The sequence below is a fragment of the Zootoca vivipara genome, chromosome 8 (genome assembly GCF_963506605.1).
Source record: "Zootoca vivipara chromosome 8, rZooViv1.1, whole genome shotgun sequence".
Lineage (NCBI taxonomy): Eukaryota > Metazoa > Chordata > Lepidosauria > Squamata > Lacertidae > Zootoca > Zootoca vivipara.
The window spans coordinates 7,310,589-7,334,060 of record NC_083283.1 but is presented as its reverse complement, the minus strand read 5'-3'; the positions used below and the strand labels follow the sequence as shown (position 1 = coordinate 7,334,060).

At 47.7% G+C, this 23,472-nt stretch overlaps 1 protein-coding gene across 1 annotated transcript in view; it reads right to left on the bottom strand.

Moving 5' to 3' along the window:
- Positions 1-22,162, bottom strand: part of FAM135B (family with sequence similarity 135 member B) — a 125,586-nt gene extending 103,424 nt beyond the window's left edge. The window contains exons 1-2 of the mRNA XM_035125308.2: positions 22,060-22,162; positions 4,587-4,682 (exon numbers count right to left, since the gene is read on the bottom strand). Coding sequence (XP_034981199.2) covers positions 4,587-4,663 — 77 coding nt within the window. The 5' untranslated portion in view covers positions 4,664-4,682; positions 22,060-22,162. The remainder of the gene's footprint in view (positions 1-4,586; positions 4,683-22,059) is intronic.
- Positions 22,163-23,472: the final 1,310 nt, after the last annotated feature.

Genomic DNA, 23,472 nt, shown 5'->3' with positions numbered 1-23,472 from the left:
CCCCAACGTTATAGCTATTGTTCTTGTTGCCTGACAGCAACTATCTCCTGCTATGGTTACATTTCCAATTCTATTAGAAGCCAACATCCTGCTTGTTTGTTGACATCATCATAAAATACATTATGCACAGAGAGATGATTATGCTACAGTATAACACACGATTCATTTTTGCAAGCTTTCGCTATCAGAGGTGGGGGCTGGGGGTGGAATGCAATTGCTCTGCCAAGGAATAAAGACATATATCTTGCCCGCAGATTAATGGATATATATTGAACACCAAAATTGGATTTAGACTGATGAAAGGATTGACTTCATTTAATCACCTAGTGCCTTAGCAGCGAGCTCTTTAAGTAATTAAGGTGCTTTGTTTCCCTCTCTGAAGTGTTACACATTTCAACTCCAGAACAAAAAGCCATTAAAAAAGACACAAACACACACACAAAAAAAAACCCTTCAGTGTCAAGGATCTCTTTGAATTTTTTTACTAGTATGATCTTTTTCTCCCTTGTTTCAGCATTTCTTCCATATTTGAGCCAAACAGGCTCCTTCAAATCCACTACGGGGGAAAGCCATAAGCATTTTGCCTTGCATTCGGAATATCCAAGACTCAATCCTGCATTGCTTCAAATTTACAAGATCCTCTTTAGGGTTCAGGAGAGCCTGGACTGGGACATCGGAATGCCTCTGTAGACAACCAAAGTCCAAAACAACCTTTCTCAATCTGTTGCTTTCCAGTTGTTTTGGACTACATTTCCTATTGTCCATGGCCAATTGTCCGAGCTCTCTTTGGCTGATGGCAGTTGTAGTCTGAAAGATCTGGAGAGCATGGGTTGGCTAGATCAAGGATGGAGAGCCTCAGGCTTTTGGGCCAAATTTAAACCTCTTTATCTGCCCTGCTGGACTCTTCTCATGCCACACAGAATCTCTTTCAGTATTTTTGATTCTGGCAATGGCTTTTGCTAGCCTGGATGAAGGATAGGGAAGGGTGTGAATCTGTATAGAAACTATTCTACCATGCAAAGGTAAGATTTGGATTAGTTGTTCCACCAGCTGCTGAAAGGAAGGTGTCCCTCAAGCTGGAAAAGTTCCCCCAGGCCTGGGCTTGACAGACCAATGATCTAACATGATATAATGCAGTTTCCTTGATTCGTAAATGCAATGGCAATTCTCTCAGGCCTTTGTGTTTTCTGCATTCTATGGATAGTTTATATGGTCACTCTCCTAGGGCTCTGGAGGACCCAGTTCTGTTCCTGCTTGTGGTCTTCTAATGGCATCTTATCAGCTGCTATGAGATCAGGATTCTGGACTAGATGGGCCATTTGCCTGATCCAGCCAGCTCATCTTATATTATTATGCTCCGAAGTACAATATTCAAAACAAATTTAAATCAGTTCTATGATTCTATGGTGGCTGGAACCCCATACTCATTCTCTCCGTTGCCTCTGCTTTACTCCCCCCCCCAGTCCATAATAAGCTGTGTCTGCTACCTCTTTTTATGTTTACAAATATACACACCAAATTTGTCAGTAATTTTGAGTGGCATAAGAACAAGTTGGAGGGAATGAAGACCTGGCATAAGCAGGCAAATCAATTAATTGATCTCTGCTGAATCTGGATAACTCTGTTTCCAAGTTTATTAAAGAATGTCAGAAACTTTAAACTAATTTTGGTAGAGACTCAGCTGTCTCCACTGATTAAATCATAGGTGACGGGGTGAATTTCAATGAGGAGAAGAAACCTTCAAATGTGCATTTCTTTCAAAAATTGCATTATATATGCTTGACCTTTGTTGTTGTTGTTTAGTCGTTTAGTCGTGTCCGACTCTTCGTGACCCCATGGACCATAGCACGCCAGGCACTCCTGTCTTGCACTGCCTCCCGCAGTTTGGTCAAACTCATGTTCGTAGCTTCGAGAACACTGTCCAACCATCTTGTCCTCTGTCGTCCCCTTCTCCTTGTGCCCTCAATCTTTCCCAACATCAGGGTCTTTTCCAAGGATTCTTCTCTTCTCATGAGGTGGCCAAAGTATTGGAGCCTCAGCTTCACAATCTGTCCTTCCAGTGAGCACTCAGGGCTGATTTCCTTAAGAATGGATAGGTTTGATCTTCTAGCAGTCCATGGGACTCTCAAGAGTCTCCTCCAGCACCATAATTCAAAAGCATCAATTCTTCAGCGATCAGCCTTCTTTATGGTCCAGCTCTCACTTCCATACGTCACTACTGGGAAAACCATAGCTTTAACTATACGGACCTTTGTCGGCAAGGTGATGTCTCTGCTTTTTAAGATGCTGTCTAGGTTTGTCATTGCTTTTCTCCCAAGAAGCAGGCGTCTTTTAATTTCGTGACTGCTGTCACCATCTGCAGTGATCAAGGAGCCCAAGAAAGTAAAATCTCTCACTGCCTCCATTTCTTCCCCTTCTATTTGCCAGGAGGTGATGGGACCAGTGGCCATGATCTTGGTTTTTTTGATGTTGAGCTTCAGACCATATTTTGCGCTCTCCTCTTTCACCCTCATTAAAAGGTTCTTTAATTCCTCCTCGCTTTCTGCCATCAAGGTTGTGTCATCTGCATATCTGAGGTTGTTGATATTTCTTCCGGCAATCTTAATTCCGGCTTGGGATTCATCTAGTCCAGCCTTTCGCATGATGAATTCTGCATATAAGTTAAATAAGCAGGGAGACAATATACAACCTTGTCGTACTCCTTTCCCAATTTTGAACCAATCAGTTGTTCCATATCCAGTTCTAACTGTAGCTTCTTGTCCCACATAGAGATTTCTCAGGAGACAGATGAGGTGATCAGGCACTCCCATTTCTTTAAGAACTTGCCATAGTTTGCTGTGGTCGACACAGTCAAAGGCTTTTGCATAGTCAATGAAGCAGAAGTAGACGTTTTTCTGGAACTCTCTAGCTTTCTCCATAATCCAGCGCATGTTTGCTATTTGGTCTCTGGTTCCTCTGCCCTTTCGAAATCCAGCTTGCACTTCTGGGAGTTCTCGGTCCACATACTGCCTAAGCCTGCCTTGTAGAATTTTGAGCATAACCTTCCTAGCGTGTGAAATGAGCGCAATTGTGCGGTAGTTGGAGCATTCTTTGGCACTGCCCTTCTTTGGAATTGGGATGTAGACTGATCTTCTCCAATCCTCTGGCCATTGCTGAGTTTTCCAAACTTGCTGGCATATTGGGTGTAGCACCTTAACAGCATCATCTTTTAAAATTTTAAATAGTTCAGCTGGAATATGCCTTGTTATTAGCAGTGCTTTCTAAGGCCCATTTGACTTCACTCTCCAAGATGTCTGGCTCAAGGTCAGCAACCACACTACCTGCTTGACCTTTAGGCCTCAGTATATCTCCATATATATATGGAGATATACTGAGGCTATATATATATATATATATATATATATATATATATATATATATATATATATACACTCTCTCTCTCTCTCTCTCTCTCTCTCTCTCTCTATCTCTATCTCTATCTCTATCTCTATCTCTCTCTATCTTCTTTTAAAAAAGACAATATATTTTGAACACGCCACTCCAAATTTCCCAGTGTCTGCTTTTGATTGTTGTAAACACTGATTGAGTATGCAAATCATTTCATGCATTCCCCCCCCCACCCTGAATGTCCTCCAAACAGGACAGGGTCGTAAACAAGGGGTGATTGCTATTTCAACTTTTGAAATATCATATTGCAGTAATTGCTTTAGGCTGCAATGCTATATACACTAGGGATGAGCTTAAATCTGTCAATTTTAGTTTTTTCCAGTTTCTCATTTTTTCCAGTCTTAAATTCAGTTCTCCACATTTCCACCTCAGTTCGTGATTTCATTTCATTTAACAAATCCTCATGAACATTCAGAAGCATTTTCCTAATACTGTATTCACATATCCAGTGCTTTTTTCTGGGGAGGGGGCAGGGGTACACATACCCCTAAACATTTTGTGAATCTACGTTTAGCCTCATTGAGGGGCAGTATTTCAATATGAGTAGGAAAATGAGAGTACCCCTAAACATTTTCTTTAGGAAAAAAAAGCACTGCACATATCTATTTGCATATAATTGTTTCTGATAGGCACATTTTTGCAAAACAATTTCCTATAATAGAATGCATTTTGTGTGTTATTTTCACTATTATATGCATTTAAAGGCATGCTTTACTCCAGTATATGCATTTGTCTACAGTTACTTTAGCATCACAAAATCCAGACAAGTTTCCTAGGAAGAGGATTCCACAGGTGAGGTGCCACTGCTGAAAAGGTCCACTCATCATGCTGTGCCTTCCAGATGTTCTGGACTACAATTCCCATCATCATCAGCCAGGATGGTCATTGGTCAGAGATGATGGGAGTTGTAGTCCAAAATATCTGGAGGACACCAGGCTGGCAAGGATGATTTAATTCAACTTTTCCCATGGTCAGCCAGAAGTCCACAACTCAGGCATGAGCATGGTGCCCATGGCTTGTTTCTCTGAAGCAACTGGTAAGAAGAGGGACTTTCCCTCATAATGTGGACATCTGATTCACTTCAAAGCACCTGCAACCCTCTGATGCACAAATACATTTACAGAAATCTATTGACTCACCCTCTCTGGAAGAGATCCACATTATGGAATTTGTGCAGCTCCACAGAAAAGTCGACAGTTCCCTGGACCTCCGACATGATGTTTTCAGGTCATCACCTAAAGAGCAGGTGAGAAAGGGAGAAGTTGGTTGAGATGGAGATGCAGAAGCTTATCGAAAACCTATATGGTCCCAGGGGTGATTGTGCTGGTGTTAGATCTGGAAGCCTCTAAACCATTGTTTCCCAAACTTGGGTCTCCAGCTGTTGCTGGACATTGCCTGGTTGTGAGTTGTGAAGGCCCCTCCCTGCAAGGCCCTTTCCACCTGGACTAGGGGGCAGGGCCAGACTTATCCAGCCCTACTGAAGAGGCTCCAGGTGAGACCTGAGGGACATCACTATGCCTGCCAACAAACTCTTACCGGTAACTATTGGATTTTTTTTGCCCCATCTTTTTGTGCCTGCCAAACAGCCGTGTCATGCTTGTGATAATATCTTATTCTCTTGTTAATTGTGCTGTTTTAAATGTGCATTTTATATTTGACTTCACTTTCCAATGGTTTTTTTTAAAAAAAAATGTTTAGGGTTTTTTGTTAACTTTGCTTGTGTTAAATATGTATTCTGTAGTTGACCTCCTTAGTAATGTTTTATTTTGAAATCTTTAAGATAATATTTTAGCTTTCTGTTAATTATGTTGCTTTGACTGTATACTCTATATTTGACTTTCTTCAGATTGTTTAATTGATGTTTAATATACAGTGGACGCTCGGGTTGCGAACGTGATTCCGTGCAGGAGGCATCTTCGCAACCCACAGCGTTCGCAACCTGCAGTGCCGTGTCTGCGCATGTGGGGGTAGCAATTCGGCACTTCTGCACATGTGCATAGCGCAATCTAGCGGTTCTGTGCATGCACGAGCACCAAAACCCGGAAGTAACCCGTTCCAGTACTTCCGGGTTCAGCACGGTGCGCAACCCGAAAACGCACAACCTGAAGTGTTTGTAACCTAAGGTATGACTGTACTGTGAACCGCTTTGAGATTTTTCTTAAGAATATAAAGCAGTACAGTGGTACCTCGGTTTATGAACACAATTGGTTCCGGAAGTCTGTTCATAAACTGAAGCGAACTTTCCCATTGAAAGTAATGGAAAGTGGATTAATCTGTTCCAGACGGTCCGCGGGGTACTTAAACTGAAGTGTTCATAAACTGAAGCAAACTTTCCCATTGAAAATAATGGAAAGTGGATTAATCCGTTCCAGATGGGTCCGTGGAGTACTTAAACTGAAGCGTTCATAAACTGAAGCATGGGTGTAATTGGTTCCAGAAGTCTGTTCATAAACTGAAGCGTTCATAAACTGAAGCGAACTTTCCCATTGAAAGTAATGGAAAATGAATTAATCCGTTCCAGATGGGTCCATGGTGTTCATAAACCGAAAATTCATAAACCGAGGTGTTCATAAACCGAGGTTCCACTGTATAGTAATTAAATTATTATTATTAATAATAATAATAATAATAATAATAATAACTCTCACCATCCCTAGCTAGCAGGACCAGTGGTCAGGGATTATAGTCCAAGAACATCTGGAGCCCAAGTTTGGGAAACACTGCTCTAAACTATAAGTTAGACTTGCTTGCCTGACGATGGCAGGGAAACTATATCTCATCCAGCATACGATTTGCTGACAGCAGCCAGACAGCACCTCTGGGAGCTCATCAGCAGAACTTGAAGGTATCCTATGTCTCTTGTTGCTCATCCCAGGCCCTCAAACTTCAAACATTTGATTAGCAGAAAAACCACACATCGGCATAGCATCGGTTGCTGGTGCCCGGGGCAGGCACGTCCACACTGGGGCAGGAGGTGCGTGGAGGGCACAGGGGGCACCAGCCCAGCTCTCACTGTGGAAGCAACCCCACCCCCACTGGAGCAAAGTGGGGATGTGCTGAGCCACCTGTTTGCTTGTGCATGGGGGGGCCCAGCCAGTTGACATGGCCCTTGGTGAGCAGAAAGGAGCACTGGGCCAGGCCATGCTGGGGGTGCCAGGATCAGGGGCCCCTCAAAAATTGTGTGTCCAGGGCCACAGTCCCCCTGGCACCCTCCACGCTGTGCCCTGCACACATCCACCCTTCCTGGGTCCATCCCGGCCCTTTTTCTATTTTCTATGCATGAAATCCTCTACCAGAATGGTTACTCTTGCCTCTCTTCCTTCAAGTCCCTCCTTAAGGCCCCCCTTTCCCAGTGTAGCTTTGAGGTGGGGAACCTTAGGCCTTCGGGCCAAATGTGGTCCTGCAGGGCTCTCCACCTGGTCCTTAAGACTCTCTCCCAAACCACTCTCTCGCTCCTCAGGCCAAACCCCTGGCTTAGTTTCACATCCCTCCTTAAGTGATTTTGCCTGTCTGAAGATGTGTCCTTGAGCTCTGATGGTGCTTCTTGCTTGGATGGATGGAAGATAAAGCCATCAATGCAGACATAAGTTTTCATTCGCCAAAGCCAATACATTCTGTCTAAAAATGGGCTTTACAGCCCAGAAAAGCCTGCTGAAGATGGATCAGATCACCTGTACAAGCAATACTGAATGTGCCCCCTTCACATATTGTGCAGCTTTGCGTTTCATGTATTTAAAGGTGGGCATGGGGTGAGCAAAGGGAAAGCTCACTGGCCTTGTCCAGAGGTTCAGCTGAGTGGTAATCTGATCAACCTAAGATGTAATTTAACATGGTGAATCTGTGACTCACCTGGTGTGGCCTTGTGACCACCTGTGGGTCTGACTTATGCTTGAAGACCCATGCTTTAAAATCATAGCTGCCAAGTCTCCTGTATTCCCCAGGAAACCCCCCTTTTCCCAGCCGTTTCCCACTGGCAGCCCGGATTAACCCCCCTCCCGTAAATCCCCTGGATTCTTACCAGCCCGGGGGGGGGGACCCTTCTGCGCATGTCTGGAGTCTCTGGACATGCACAAAAGCGATTTCTGGCACTGCGGCCATTTTGGAACTGGGCAGAGCATGCGTAGAAGCGACTTCTGGTGCTGCTCTGCCCAGTTCCAAAATGGCCGCAGCGCAACTTCCGGCCGCAGCACGACTTCCGATCCCGGATTTTTCAATCTGGGAGTTGGCACCTGTGCTTTAAAATGCCAATAGAATCATAGAATTGTAGAGTTGGAAGAAGGTACCCCAAGAATCATTTAGTCCAACCCTCTGCCATGCAAGAACCACAGCTCAAGAATCCCTGAACTTTGTCTGAAAGCCTCTAATGATAAGTATTAAACTCCTGAAAACTTCACCGAAAGGGTAAATGCCCTGTGTGTGGTTTGGCCCAGTCACCAAGCATTAGTGAGATCAAATGATGGTATGTACTGTTCAAGCCTTGCAAATCCCACCAACACATGACAAGAACCAGAGAAGAAATCGAGAAATACACAATATTGTTTGCATTAAGAACACCAGATACACTACAAGCGACAAAGAACAAACCTGTTTACCAACCTGACTGCTGATCAATCTTCCCAGTCTTATTCTTCAGCAAAAAAACAAACAAACCAACAACAACCAGCCTCACTATTTTGGTTACACTTGCCTGCTTCTGTTACCAAATCCTTTACCAAATAATCCTCACCATCGGGGCAACGCAGCAAAACAAAACACCCCACGGAAAGAGACCATGGCTCAAAAACAGGAGAGCGAGAAAAAGGATATGCTGTGTTGCTTAGAAAATACGCAGGGCTTCGTAATATATTTGGCAGGCACTGTGTTACATTAGGTTTCCAGCTACGAAGCTGGGGTTTGTTTGCCGGTGGGGGAAAATAATAATAGAACCTTTAGAAAGAAAGAAGAAAAGCCGTCCCCCTCTCCGTTATGCTTATGAAATATTGTCCCACAGAACAGAATATTTCTCACTCTTTCTCCCTCTCTCTCCCGCTAGCACAAAAATCAATGAAGTCAGATTCGGAGAGGACCAAAATAATGATATGCTGCTTCAGAAATAAAGGGCAAGTGTGAGTCATGAGCAAAGACATGCTCGCTTACAATAAAGTGTTTGAAAAAGTGAGCTGAGCAGAGAGATAAGGCATGTTATTTATTTATTTCATTCACACACGCGCAGTTCTCAAGCATGAACTTCCACAGCCCAGCAGCTTGGGCTCCTCCCTTTCTGGAAGTTATTTGTGGCTCATGGGTAAAGGTAAAGGGACCCCTGACAATAAGGTCCAGTCACAAACGACTCTGGGGTTGCGGTGCTCATCTCGCTTTAAAGGCCGAGGAAGCCAACGTTTGTCCGCTTCCGCAGACAGTTTTCCCGGGTCATGTGGCCAGCATGACTAAGCCGCTTCTCGCGAAACCAGAGCAGCACACGGAAACACTGTTTACCTTCCCGCCGGAGCGGTACCTATTTACTTGCACTGCGTGCTTTTGAACTGCTAGGTTGGCAGGAGCTGGGACCGAACAATGGGAGCTCACCACTACCGAGTGGATTCGAACCACCAACCTTTTGATCGGCAGCATAGCTGCCAAGTTATCCCTTTTTTAAGGGATTTTCCCTTATGCTGAATAGGCTTCCTTGCGAGAAAAGGGAAAACTTGGCAGCTATGATCGGCAGTCCCTTTACCTTTAAGGAAAAGCAAGACATTCCAGGATCAATTCAGAAACTGGGACAGCTTCTGTAAGTCTGGGACTGTCCCTGGGAAATGGGGACATCTGGAGGGTCTGGTATCTGCACCCAATGAAGTCCCTGTATTCTGCATAATAGTCGAGCTGGTCCAGACCTGCAGCTCCATGGGAGAGGAAAGGTGGAGCATTAAAGTGTGCAATAAATCCAATAAACAGCCATTACATGTTGCCTTTTGCAAGCTAACTGGCCGCTGATTTGGGTCTCACCCTGCCTAGACCAGAATCCAATTTTCCTTGAAAGAAACCCAAAGCCACAGCTGGATGTAAGCAATGTACCACTTTTATTGCTCATAAGGTGCTGTGGAGCCTGGCTGATCCCTGCGCCGGTGGCTTATTTTTAGCCCAAGCAATCACCGAGGTTAGCAAACATTTATTTCACCCTATTGTTGAGCTGCTCATTTTCTGTTCTCTATCGGAAGAAGGCAAGGCCTGCATGACATGAGTAATTTCTTTAACTCCCAACTATGATTAATGTTTCCCCAGTTTCCAGAATATTGCAAGGCTTGCCACAGCTAAGAGATCTTGAATAGGGAGATTAAAAATGCTAAGGGCTTTAGACAATTCCTCTTTCCCAAGTTTGGGCACTGTTGGGGGAGTAGATGGTGAACTGACACCAAAGAAATCCTAGGTTCTTGTGGATAGGGGCAGTGCGCCTGACCAGCCAAAACTATACTGTGCTTCTGTCATGACACCAAGCCACAGAAGACAGAATCAGAATTCAAAATGACCATGACCTAACAAAATGAATTTCAACAGGGACAAATGTAAGGTTCTGTACTTAGGCATGACAAACCAGATGCACAAATATAGGATGGGGGGCACCCGGCTTACTAGTAGTACATGTGAAAAGGATCTAGGGGTCTTGGTGGACCACAGTCTTAACATGAGTCAACAGTGTGAGGCAGCAGCAAAACAAGCTAATGCTGTTCTAGGCTGCATCAACAGAAGTATAGTGTCCAGATCAATGGATGAAGGTTGTTGTTTAGTTGTTTAGTCGTGTCTGACTCTTCGTGACCCCATGGACCACAGCATGCCAGGCACTCCTGTCTTCCACTGCCTCCCGCAGTTTGGTCAGACTCATGTTCGTAGCTTCGAGGACACTGTCCAACCATCTTGTCCTCTGCATCCCCTTCTCCTTGTGCCCTCCATCTTTTCCAACACCAGGGACTTTTCCAGGGTGTCTTCTCTTCTGATGTGGTGGCCAAAGTTTAATAGTACCAATCTATTCTGCCTTAGGCAGACCACACTTGGAATACTGTGTCCAATTTTAGGCATCTCATTTTAAGAAAGATGTTGACAAGCTAGAAGTTGTGCAGAGGAGGGCAACCAAGATGATCAAGGGACTGGAAACCAAGCTTTAAGAGGAGCGCTTGAAAGAGCTGGGTATGTTTACCCTGGGAAAGTGGAGATTGAGAGGAGATAGGATCATAGCTGCCAAGTTTTCCCTTTTCTCGCGAGGAAGCCTATTCAGCATAAGGGAAAATCCCTTAAAAAAGGGATAACTTGGCAGCTATGGATAGGATAGCCATCTTCAAATATCACATGGAAGAGGGAACATGCTTGTTTTCTCTGGCTCTGGAGGGTAGAATTGGAACCAATGGCTTCAAGTTACAAGGACAGAGATTCCGACTTGTGAGGGACAGGGGATATTGCGAAGTCCCTCCCCTCCTGAGTTCAAGCCCATCCCTGAACGCAGGGGAAAGCAGGGAGAGTTCTGATTCCAGTGGGGAAGCAGGAAGTCGTGTCCGAGGCTCAGACAAGGTAGCGGAGCCAGGGTCCCAGGTGGGACAGGAAGGGGCAAGCAAGGGGGGCAGACCCATCCCCCCAACTCCGGAATTGCGCAGAAAGCGGAGAGGGAAGAGGATGGGTCTCCCCAAGTTGTTATGTTGGAGAAAAACGCGCCAAACGCCATTCGGAGGTTCTGATTCAAGCTGAGAAGATGTGTTCTTGTAAATAGCATTGCCTTCAGCACTGTAAATACGCAGCACCAATAAAAGATAAAATGCAGAGCTGTGTAGAGTCGTTACTCTGAAGTAGCCCGCTCCGGCCACTGTGACAGCAACCTCCGAATCATTTTTTGGGCTACTTTGGAGTTGCCGGGATGAGCGCGCCAGAAGCGGAGAAATGGCGGCAGATCGCAGAGAAAGCCCAGCAGGACCTGCAGCAACTGGCGTTGCAGGCACAGGGAGAATTGAAGGCAGCTAAAGAAGAGACGAAGAAGGTCCAGGAGGACAGGCAACACCTTGCGGAACAGGTGAGAGCGCTACAGGAGAAAGAGCAGCAGTTAAGGGCGGTGGCGGTGGACCTCCAGAACAAGCTGGATGCAGAGAAAAACAAGGGAGGAGGGGGACCCCAACTCCAAGTGCTGCCAGGAAGGAGAGCAGGGACCCTAGTAAGCAAGTTCAATGGAGATCCGAGGGAATATCATGGCTTTGAGACTGAGATCGTGTATGCTCTTGAGCTGCACCATGATGAGTTCCCTGATGATGCGCACAGAGTAGCGTTTATAGTGGAACACCTTACCGGGGCAGCCAGGGAGTGGCTTAGACCGTTGATTGCGACAAAAAATCCTTGCATGAAGGATGTCAAACTATTTTTAGGGGCTTTAAAAACAATGTATGTGTCTGATAGTATATGGACCAGACCAAAGAGGAACTGCATAATTTGAGACAAGGAAAAATGACAGTTCGCGAATATTGGTCAAGATTCACCATGCTGGTGCACAGACTGGGGTGGGAACTGCACTCGCCTCCGATGGAAGCGGCGTTCTACCTGGGGTTTCATGAGGATGTGAAAGATGAGCTCTCGAGAGGTCCAAAGCCCAGTAATATGGATCAGCTGAGCAAATCGGCTCTGGCGGTGGGGGTGAGACAGGAATCCCGATGGAACGACAAGCAGCCAATGCGCACAAAGCGAGCTTGGTTCCCACGGTCGCAGGAGAAGCCACTCCCCCAACAGCCATCTCAGGCCATGCCAGGGGCCAGCCAAGACCAGGAACCCATGCAAATTGATAGCGCGCGCGGGGGGGGGGCTTTTCAAACCCCAGCGGCGCTAAGACGCAAGGAGGGAAGAGGCGGGAATTGCTTTCTCTGCAACTCCCCTCAGCATCTCGTCAGAGACTGCCCACATCGCATTGAGTGGCAAGGAAAGGCGGGAACGGTTGTGCCCTCCCCCACTGACGCAGCACCACAGCAGGGAAACGAGACAGCCTGGCTGCAGGAGACAAGGGGCAGCAGCCAGGCGCAATCGGCAAACAACAGCCCCAGCCCACCCACCCGCACAGCGAGGAGCGGCGCCAGCCCACCCCCCCCCCAGAGCAGGGGTGGTTCTAGAAGTGACGCTAACACTCCCTAATGGGTATCCCCTGACGGTCCTCGCGTTAATCGATTCGGGGGCGTCGGCCAACTTCTTTTCGAGAAACTTTGCAGAAGCGCACCAGATCCAACTTCTGCAGCTGGATTTTCCCCTGTACGTCTCCACCATTGACGGCAGGGAGTTGCTGGGAGGGGCCATCACCCACCAGACCCCCCCATGAGAATGACGGTGGGATGGCACTCTGAGACACTGGCATTCAACGTCACCACCATCTCAGACCCCCCCATCATCTTGGGCATGAGCTGGCTGGCGCGCCATGACCCCTCCATCAGTTGGCACCAGAGATGCATCACGTTTGGATCAGACTTTTGTCTGGAACATTGCATGCAGCACCAACCAGGGGAGGGGCCTCCAATAGCCACGGTGGCCACCATGCACGTCAAAGGGGGTGAGGCGATACCCAAGCCGTACTGGGACCTGCAGGAGGTCTTCAGTGAAGCGGAATCCGACCACCTACCCCCGCACAGGTCGTTTGACTGCCAGATCAACCTGGTGCCAGGGGCCACACTACCCCCAGCCAAGCTGTACTCCATGTCAGATCAGGAACTGGAGGATCTGCGTGCGTTTATAGACAAGAACCTCAAGAGGGGGTTCATCAGAGAAAGCAAGGCAGCAGGGGGCAGCCCGGTCTTCTGGGTGGACAAGAAAGACACGCAACAGCGCCGCCTGGTGGTGGATTTTAGACGGCTGAACAACATGACAGAACCGGTGGTTTTCCCAATGCCCAGAGTGGACGATCTGCTGACAGCGGCACGCAGGGGCAAGATCTTCACCAAGCTCGACCTGAGGGGGGCGTACAACTTGATCAGGATCCGGGAAGGCGATGAGTGGAAGACCACGATGTTCACGCCGCTGGGCTCTTTTGAATATCTGGTGATGCCCTTCGGTTTGCAAGGGGGCTCAGCATGCTTCCAGGCCTTCATGCACCACGTCCTGGGGTCCCTCCTCTTCAAGAACTGCTTGGTCTTCCTAGATGACATCCTTATTTACTCCAATGACCCCGAGCAGCATGTGAAGGATGTCAGGGAGGTGTTGCAGCGCCTGAAGGAGCACCACCTGTATGTGAAGCTGGAGAAGTGTAAGTTTCACACCAAAGAGGTGGACTTCCTGGGCTACAAGCTGTCAGACGAGGGGCTAGCGATGGACAAGGACAAGGTGCAGGCCATCCTGGACTGGCACAGCCCCAGGATGCGCAAAGATGCCCAACGCCTATTAGGCTTCGCCAACTTCTACAGGAAGTTCATCAAGAACTTCTCTCGTGTTACGGCTCCCATCACGGACTGCCTGAGAGGCAAGCAGAAGTTCAGGTGGACGCCGGAGGCGCAAGCAGTGTTCGAAAGCCTCAAGAGGGTGTTCGCTTCAGACCAGAACCTGTTCCACGTGGTGCAGGATGTGCCCCTACGCGTGGAAACCGACGCTTCAGACAGAGTTTTGGGAGCGATCCTGCTGCAACTGGATGCCGACAGAGAGTGGAGGCCCTGTGCCTTTTTCTCCAGAAAGCTGACACAGCCAGAGCGCAACTACACAGTGTTTGATAAGGAACTTCTCGCGATCCATTCTGCGTTTAAACACTGGAGACATTTCCTGGTGGGCGCCAAGCACCCCATTCAGGTGTGCACAGACCACAAAAACCTGGAGTTCTGGAGAACAGCCAGGGTGCTCAACCAGCGGCAGATACGGTGGGCAGAGTTCTTCTCGCACTTCAACTTCTCCATCCACTACATACCGGGGGAGCAGAACGTCAGGGCGGATGCCCTCTCCCGCAAGCCGGAGTACATGGAGGAGGAGTTGCCACCAGCACCCTGGCACATTTCCCCCCCATCAGCATGGTCCTGCGGAGCAGCAGTGGTGAGCGAGGCAGAACTCACAGCACTGACGGCAGCAGATGAGTTTGCCACCCGCATCTTCAGAGAGCTGCGAGGGGGGAGGGAGCAGGCAAAGGACTTTGCAGAACGCGGGGGGCTCCTTTTTTACAGGGGAGCCCTGTACCTGCCCACCAACCAGCTCAGAGGTAAGGTCCTCAAGCAGATGCACGACAACCCAACGGCGGGTCATTTTGGAAGGGACAAAACCACTCACCTAGTCATGAGACACTTCTGGTGGCCAGGGGTGCGGGAAGATGTTCGGGACTATGTACGGGGCTGTGACACCTGCCAGCGAGCAAAGGTGGTCAGAGCAGCACCAGCAGGGTTGCTGGAGCCATTAGCCACACCGCACAGGCCGTGGGAAGTAGTGTCCATGGACTTCATCACAGACCTGCCGTCGTCCAGGGGCAAGACCGCAGTGTTGGTGGTGGTGGACCTCATGTCCAAAATGTGCCATTTTATACCGTGTGCCAGGGCGGTCTCTGCAGAAGAGACAGCCAAACTGTTTGTTGACCACGTATTCAGACTGCATGGATTACCTTTAAGAGTTATTTCGGATTGAGGCCGCCAATTTGTTTCCAGGTTCTGGAGGTGGCTCATGAACCTCCTGCAGGTGGAGGTCAGCTTGTCGACGGCTCGGCACCCGCAGACCAATGGACAGGCGGAGAGGGTCAACGCCATTCTGCAGCAGTACCTGAGATGCTACGTCAGCCAGAGGCAAACGGACTGGGTGGATCGCCTGCCACTGGCAGAATTTGCCTACAACAATGCAGTGCACGTCTCCACAGGGGTGTCGCCCTTTAAGGCCAACTACGGGCGCGACCTCAGATCTTTCCCGGACAGGGAGGCGGAGGAGGAGGAGGAGGGCCCACAGGCAGAGGATTGGGCAGAGGAACTGGAGACGGTGCACCAGCAGCTCAGAGAACACTTGGAGAGAGCCAAGGAAGCATACAAGAAGGGGGCATATCGCCACAGGCGACAGGGGGAGGTCATCAGGGTGGGGGACAAGGTTTGGTTGTCCTCGGAGGGCCTTCCCACCAGAGGGAGGTGCAAAAAGCTGGCACCCAGACGGCTGGGCCCCTTCACGGTCACGCAACAGGTCAACCCGGTTGCCTTCAGGCTGGCACTGCCAGAGGACATGAGGGTGCATCCAGTATTTCATAGATCGCTGCTGTTGCCGTACAGGGAAAGCAGCAGGCTCCAAGACAGCGAACAGACCCCTGAGGGAGGGGGGGAGAGGGGAGGCAGGGAGCAACTCAATGAGGCCACGGCCATCCTTGATTCAAGGAGAGGGGTGGGGGGCCTGGAGTACCTCATGGCATGGGAGGATGCCCCGCCGTCCCAGAATGAATGGGTCCCGGCCACTCAGATACAGGAGGAATTCTTGGTGGAAGAATTTCACGCCCTCTTCCCACACAGACCCAAGCCCTGGCACATGGAAAGGGAGGGGGAGGGGAGGGGGAGGAAGTAGTGGAGAGCAGTTCACCATGGGGATGGGAAGCAGAGTTTGAGGACCCGGAGGAAGAAGTATGGGCGTCTCCAAGGTCCACCCCGTCAGAGGAAGAGGCAGACTGGCAGCGTATTTTTACCCCCACCAGCTCTGACGCCACGGACTTTTTGGGATTTCAGTCCTCCCAGGCGGAAGGAGGGAGCTCGCAGGACTGGGGGGAGGTGTTCACACCTACGGGTTCGGAAAGTACAGAGTTTTTAGGCTTTCAGTCATCACCGACACCCGGGGAGCCCCCGGGGAGGGGAGAAGGGGGGCTTGGGAGGGGGATGGATGTGAGGGACAGGGGATATCGTGAAGTCCCTCCCCTCCTGAGTTCAAGCCCATCCCCGAGCGCAGGGGAAAGCAGGGAGAGTTCCGATTCCAGTGGGGAAGCAGGAAGTCGTGTCCGAGGCTCAGACAAGGTAGCGGAGCCAGGGTCCCAGGTGGGACAGGAAGGGGCAAGCAAGGGGGGCAGACCCATCCCCCCCAACTCCGGAATTGCGCAGAAAGCGGAGAGGGAAGAGAATGGGTCTCCCCAAGTTGTTATGTTGGAGAAAAACGCGCCAAACGCCATTCGGAGGTTCTGATTCAAGCTGAGAAGATGTGTCCTTGTAAATAGCATTGCCTTCAGCACTGTAAATACGCAGCACCAATAAAAGATAAAATGCAGAGCTGTGTAGAGTCGTTACTCTGAAGTAGCCCGCTCCGGCCACTGTGACACGACTAAACATAAGAAAAAAACTTTTTGACAATAAGTGCTGCTTGACAGTGGAATGGATTCCCTCGGGAGGTTGTGGGGTCTCCATCCTTAGAGGTTTTTAGGCAAAGGTTAGATGGCCATCTGTCATGGATGCTTTAGTCGCAATTCCTGCTTTGCAGGGGGTTGGACTAGATGACCCTTGGGGTTCCCTTCCAACACTATGATTCTATGATTCTAAGATTCTATATCAACACATGAGGGAACTCCTTGTAAGATCCTTCTCTAATATTGCTGAAGGTAATCTGTTCAGTACAGTAACACTTCTACTGACTAGGATGGCAGTCCCCACTCTTACTTAGTTATTTATTACATTTATATACAGTACCACCTTTTATTTTCCCAAGGAGCTCAAGGTGGTGTAAATGGTTCTACCCCCTCCCCATTTAATGTTTAATGCTGTACTGTTTTAATATTCAGTTGGAAGCCGCCCAGAGTGGCTGGGGAAACCCAGCCAGATGGGCGGGGTATAAATAATAAATTATTATTATTATTATTATTATTATTATTATTATTATTATTATTACATTCTCACAGCAACTGGTACGAGGGGATTAGAACCTTGGCCTCCAAGGTCATGGTCCAATGCTCCAACCATTACACCAAGTGTGGGTAAAGACTGTCTTCTTTTAATTATCTGCAAGTTGTTCTGGGAGACTTTATTGCTGAAGATTGAGGTACAAATGCTCTAAATTACAAACAAACAAGCAGGAAGAGCAATCAATCAGTTGTGCCTTGTAGTTTTCCAGGGGGAGATTTACAGAGACCTTTTACAGGTGGCACAGGAAGCAGGGTCAGACACACTTTCACCCACTGACAGTAGCTGTGGGCAGCTGTTTCTTTCTATATACTATCCTATTTCCCCTAATACAGTGCATTTTTAAATGTTATTCTCATGCATATATGCATTTCTATATATACTTTATTTTAAGATATGCATTTCTTGGTATGCATTATTTGCCTGCGGAACTGCATCACAAAATTTATTTCGAAGGATGGTTGCGTTCCTGTTCTCATACCCTTTTGGAAATTGCTAATCAGGTAGGTTCACCTTTATGGGCAAAATGAACCGACTTCTCCCTGATCCCTGGAGCTGGTAATAATAGCTGCATTCCCAACAGCAGTCAACCTCCCTTTCCCCTTCGTTAAATTTTGCAGTTTCCCCTGCTTCGCCGAGACAGGTAGCAAAACATTATTTCGGCATGTTTCATTTTATCTGCTGCGCCATCTGTTTGTGGGGGGAAGGAGTTAGGAATAGTTTCAGGTAAAAGCACACTGGGGATTTGGTTATGGAGAAAATGAAATTGTGTTGGCTGGAACAGGTCCCAGGCTCTGGAGCTGGGATGTGCTGTGGTTAAATACACCAGAGGTCTCTCTTCATTTCCATAGTGCAATGATCAGGAAGCATAGAGCAGGCGAATTAGCAAGTGCTCTCTAGGGCTGTATTCACATGACATTTATTTCATTCCACTGACCATCCCCTAACTGTTAATTTCCACATTATATTTGAGCTTTCACACAACATAAACACCACTTCTGAAACTATAGTGGAACATAATGCATATTAAGCACTCATTTCTGTATTATTTGCAAAGATATGTTTTCTGGAAGCAAATAACATGGAAATGAGCACTAAACTTGTGCTATGAAGGTAAACGGTAAAGGACCCCTGAACAGTTAAGTCCAGTCAAAGAAGACTATAGGGTTGCGGCGCTCATCTCGCTTCAGGCCGAGGGAGCTGGTGTTTGTCCACAGACAGCTTTCTGGGTCATGTGACCAGCAGGACTAGACAGCTTTTGGTGCAATGGAACACCGTGGTGGAAATCAGAGCACACGGAAATGCTGCTTACCTTCCCGCCACAGTGGTACCAATTTATCTACTTGCACTGGTGCACTTTCGAACTGCTAGGTTGGCAGGAGCTGGGACAGAGCAACAGGAGCTCACCCTGTCACGGGGATTCAAACCACCAACCTTCTGATTGGCAAGCAGGTGTAAATATTAAGAGATAACAATATGGAAATTAATGAAATGTAAGATGTAATTTGAAGAAAATCCAGTTTAAGAATGATATGAATATAAGAGCATTTAGCTAAAAGACAAAAAGTAAGATAGAAAAATTAAGCAGAAGTAGCAAATAGTTAAAGAACCAGAAGGGGAAGTTGAGGAAAGTCACAGAGTGGGGGGAGTTTTGTTTTATTTTTTAAAAAATATGATAAATGTGTTGAAGATTAAATTGCAAAATCAAATAAAAAAATTTATAAAGAAAACAGACTAAGCTTCTCCGCGAATGCTAGGTGTTTTGGAACCAGAAGTGAGGACTTGCAAATAGACAGAAGCTTTCCCCGGCATAACAAAAGAACAGGAAGGGAAGGAGAAGCGAACCCAAGTCATTTAGCAAAGCAGGACGGGGGGGCTCCAAACTTGAACGTGAATTGACCGCTACAAACAGCAGCACATTCCAACCTCCCAGCTATAAGCACAAATGAAGTGTTTCCCATGTAAGCAATCAATTTGTTTCGTGCTCCACATTGGTAGACTGAAACAAACACGGACACCAGCAACCCTGGGAGGGAAGAGATTTCCACAAGAATATCTATTTGCAGCAAACACAAAACCCATCATGAGGAACATCATCTCTCTTGTGGAGCCAGAAGTAACTCGAGCTTCTAGAGATAACAGCATTTTCTTATAAATGGGCAAGTCAGATCCCCCCTGCATTGCAGGGGCTTGGAGTAGATGACCCTTGGGTTCCTTCTATGAAAATATAAAGAATGATCGCCGAAGAATTGATGCTTTTGAATTATGGTGCTGGAGGAAACTCTTGAGAGTCCCATGGACTGCAAGAAGATCAAACCTATCCATTCTGAAGGAAATCAGCCCTGAGTGCTCCCTGGAAGGACAGATCCTGAAGCTGAGGCTCCAATACTTTGGCCACCTCACGAGAAGAGAAGACTCCCTGGAAAAGACCCTGATGTTGGGAAAGGTGGAGGGCACAAGGAGAAGGAGACGACAGAGGACGAGATGGTTGGACAGTGTTCTCGAAGCTACGAACATGAGATTGACCAAACTGCGGGAGGCAGTGGAAGACAGGAGTGCCTGGCATGCTATGGTCCATGGGGTCACAAAGAGTCGGACACAACTAAATGACTAAACCAGTGTTTCCCAACCAGTGTGCCTCCAGATGTTTTGGGACTACAACTCCCATCATTCCTGACCACTGGTCTTGCTAGCTAGGGATGATGGGAGTTGTAGTCCCAAAACATCTGGAGGCACACTGGTTGGGAAGCACTGGACTAAACAACAACAAATAAAGAATGGCATTAGAATTTGTTTCTAATGCACTTTTTGAAAGAAGTGCCAGCACGAGGGGTTGACATCATTCAACACCTGCTGAGGCCCACATCCCACTGGAGGGCCCAGGACTAATCTCTGTGGAGTCTCCTTACTCTCCAGCTCCTCTTCCTTGTGACTGCTACCTGTGCAGCCACCCTCTCCAAGTGAGCGTCCAGGCAGAGGAGCAAGGAGAAAGAGCAGGAACATGCTCTGCACACCCTCTCTCTCTATGGACATAAGAAGAACTCTTCTGGATCAAGGAGAAGTCCCAATTAGTCCAAAATACTCTTCTCAGAGTGCTCAGCCAGATGCCTCTGGGATTCCTAGCGATGAGCATATAGTTGCACCGGATTCTCAGCACCTAAATATAGAAGCCTGTTGCCTCCAGCAGTGAACAGAGATGTCATGGCTAGTCGCTGCTCATTTCGCTGAACATCTGAGCTCTGATTTCAGTGGGGCACTGCCTGCAGAACATCTGGGAGCCTCAGAGAAGGGGCACATTCGGTCAGATCTCCTTCTCTGAATGTGCCACCCCCCCCCCTCTGTAATGTGAGAGATCCGGGGTCCCTGGAACAACCTCCCAGGCAATGTAGGACCACAGCCTTAGACTTGCACTATCAGAGGCAATGCATAAATTGAAACACGGCCATCTTTCAGAATTCCCACTTCTCCATATGTTGCAATGCACTTCTCCAGCCGAGAATTGCATACAAAAATGCATATCCCAGGTCTAAAAATATGTACGCTCCTGAAAATACCATATTAGAAGAAATCACTTTGCAAAAGATTTTAGGCATATCAGGCAAATTGAATAAGAAATTAGGAGGAATCCACACTAGAATGGTGGTGAATTTTCTTTTAGAAAATCGCCAAAAATAGATATATCACAAATGGGTGCGTAAATGTGGAGAATATAACTTTGGACGGACAAATGAGAGATTATGAGAAACAGATATTGACAAGTTTCACCCATCCTCGCACAGGGAATCATAATTCAGAGGAAGATAAAATGGTATAGGAGGACACATCAAGGAAGAAAACTACTTTCAGCTTCTCATGCCTCATGTCTGACCATCTTGTAGAATAGGCATTGGGAACATGTGGCCCTCTGGCTATTTCCCATCAGCTCCAGCCAGTATGACCAATAATCAGGAATACTGGGAGTATGCCTGGAGGACCTGCCAGTTCTGAACTGCCCTGTGACCTTCAGAAGAAGGGCGGTCTACAAATTTAATAAGCAACAGCAACAGTGAATGCAACAAATAAATACATTTCCCCAAAACACCACCACCGGGGTGGGGGGGGGGTGGGGCAGATAAGCAGCAGAGCGTGTGCTTGCATGCATAGGGACCTCAGCCCACAACATTATCCATTGTAATAGTATCTGAAGGAACAGGTCTGAGCATGGGCAAAGCTGTCGCTTGCCAATAGCAGCTAATGTCCTAAGGCAAAGTCACTTTCCAGATACCAGAGTTACTGCAGCTTACCTGATTGAAGCTGGGGGGGGGGGGCGGCATAGTGGCTGTGGTGATGAAGCGGGAAACAGCAAAGTCAGGCTATATCAACACTGATCTTGGACAGGTGGTGGCTGCTGGAGCAGAGAACTCAGCATTGGGCTAGGCAGACCAGAGGGCTGATTTGGGTGGCGCTGTGGTCTAAACCACTGAGCCTCTTGGGCTTGCCGATCAAAAGGTCGGCAGTTCGAATCCATGCAACAGGGTGAGCTCCCGCTGCTCTGTCCCAGCTCCTGAAAACCTAGCAGTTCAAAAGCACGCCAGTGCAAGCAAATAAATAGGGACTGCTGCGGTGGGAAGGTAAACGGCGTTTCTGTGCACTCTGGTTTCCGTCACAGTGTGCCATTGCGCCAGAAGCAGTTTATTCATGCTGGCCATATGACCCAGAAAGCTGTCTGTGGACAAACACCGGCTCCCTCAGCCTGAAGCAAGATGAGCACCGCCACCCCATAGTCACCTTTGACTGGACTTTACCGTCCAGGGATCATTTGCCTTTACTTTACCTTCAGTTTCCAGTACCTTCTCGGAAGAAAAGCGGCAGCGATAGATTTGGATCACTGCTGTTTGCTCTGAGTCACTGGGCGAAGTTCTACGGGAAGCTCCGTAGATGCTTACAGTTTAGCATTTATGAAGCAATTTGCAGTGTTCAAACATGTATGCAGCCTCGAGATGCTTGGAGGAGAGGTGGGGCCCAAATAACAAATGAATATTTATAGGAGAGAGATGCAAGCAAGCATACCCAGCAACATTTGAAGACGATTTTACGATCTCCAACCGTAAATATCTAGGTGGTCCAGCAACACTTCCTTGCGTGTATGCTGGCTCCCTTGCACAGTAGAGGGACTATCGCACAGCCTAAGCATTGAAAGGATGGCATATGGCCGATGGCAATAAAACACTCGTGGAAGCAGTAAAGCTCAATCAAGCATTGTTTACTTGAAAGGCAATACCATTCTTGATGGTAGAAGACTATTTACAACTTTAAGGTAAAGGTAAAGGGACCCCTTAAGTCCAGTTGTGAACGACTCTGGGGTTGCAGCGCTCATTTCGCTTTACAGGTCGAGGAAGCCGGTGTTTGTCTGCGTCCGCAGACAGTTTTTCCGGGTCATGCGGCCATCATAACTAAGCCACTTCTGGCGAAGCCAGAGCAGCACACAGAAACACCGTTTACCTTCCCACCAGAGTGGTACCTATTTATCTACTTGCACTTTGACATGCTTTCGAACTGCTAGGTAGGCAGGAGGTAGGACCGAACAACGGGAGCTCACCCCTTCACAGGGATTCGAACCACCGACCTTCCGATTGGCAAGTCCAAGTGGCACAGCGGTTTAGACCACAATGCTATCCGAGTCCCCTTTTACAACTTTACTACCACACAAATAATAAGGCACACTTCCGTTCTACATGCTGCCTGCACTCAGCTCAGTGGTCTCCCCCCTGCAGGAATCGCACAAATCCACATATATGGGCTCCTCAGCTATTTATTGCTGATGTAGGCTAAACAATCTTGCACGAATGGATCTTTCTCACTTACCCTAACATCATTTACTATAAGAGCTTGCAGAGGAGGAAGGAATGGAAACTTGTGCATCCTTAGCTTTCTTTAAGAAGAAAAAAAGGACTTCATATGTATGAAAAGGAGGATGTGAAAAACTAGGGGCGAGGATGTAGCATGGATGAATGCAAAAAAATATAAATTAATAGATGGAGCCATTGAATAGCATAGAGTCTTAGACCTACACATCAAATTATTATGGCTGTAATCCTGTAGGCTCCGAAGCTGGATAATGGGAGCCGTTTTGACAGATTCTGCCTTTCAGATCTGACAGCTGCTTTGGCATGTTTGCATATGCCTTCTTTCAATGCCACACAGTGCTCTTTTGTGGCATTTCCTCAGCCAGGATAGAGCAGACTTC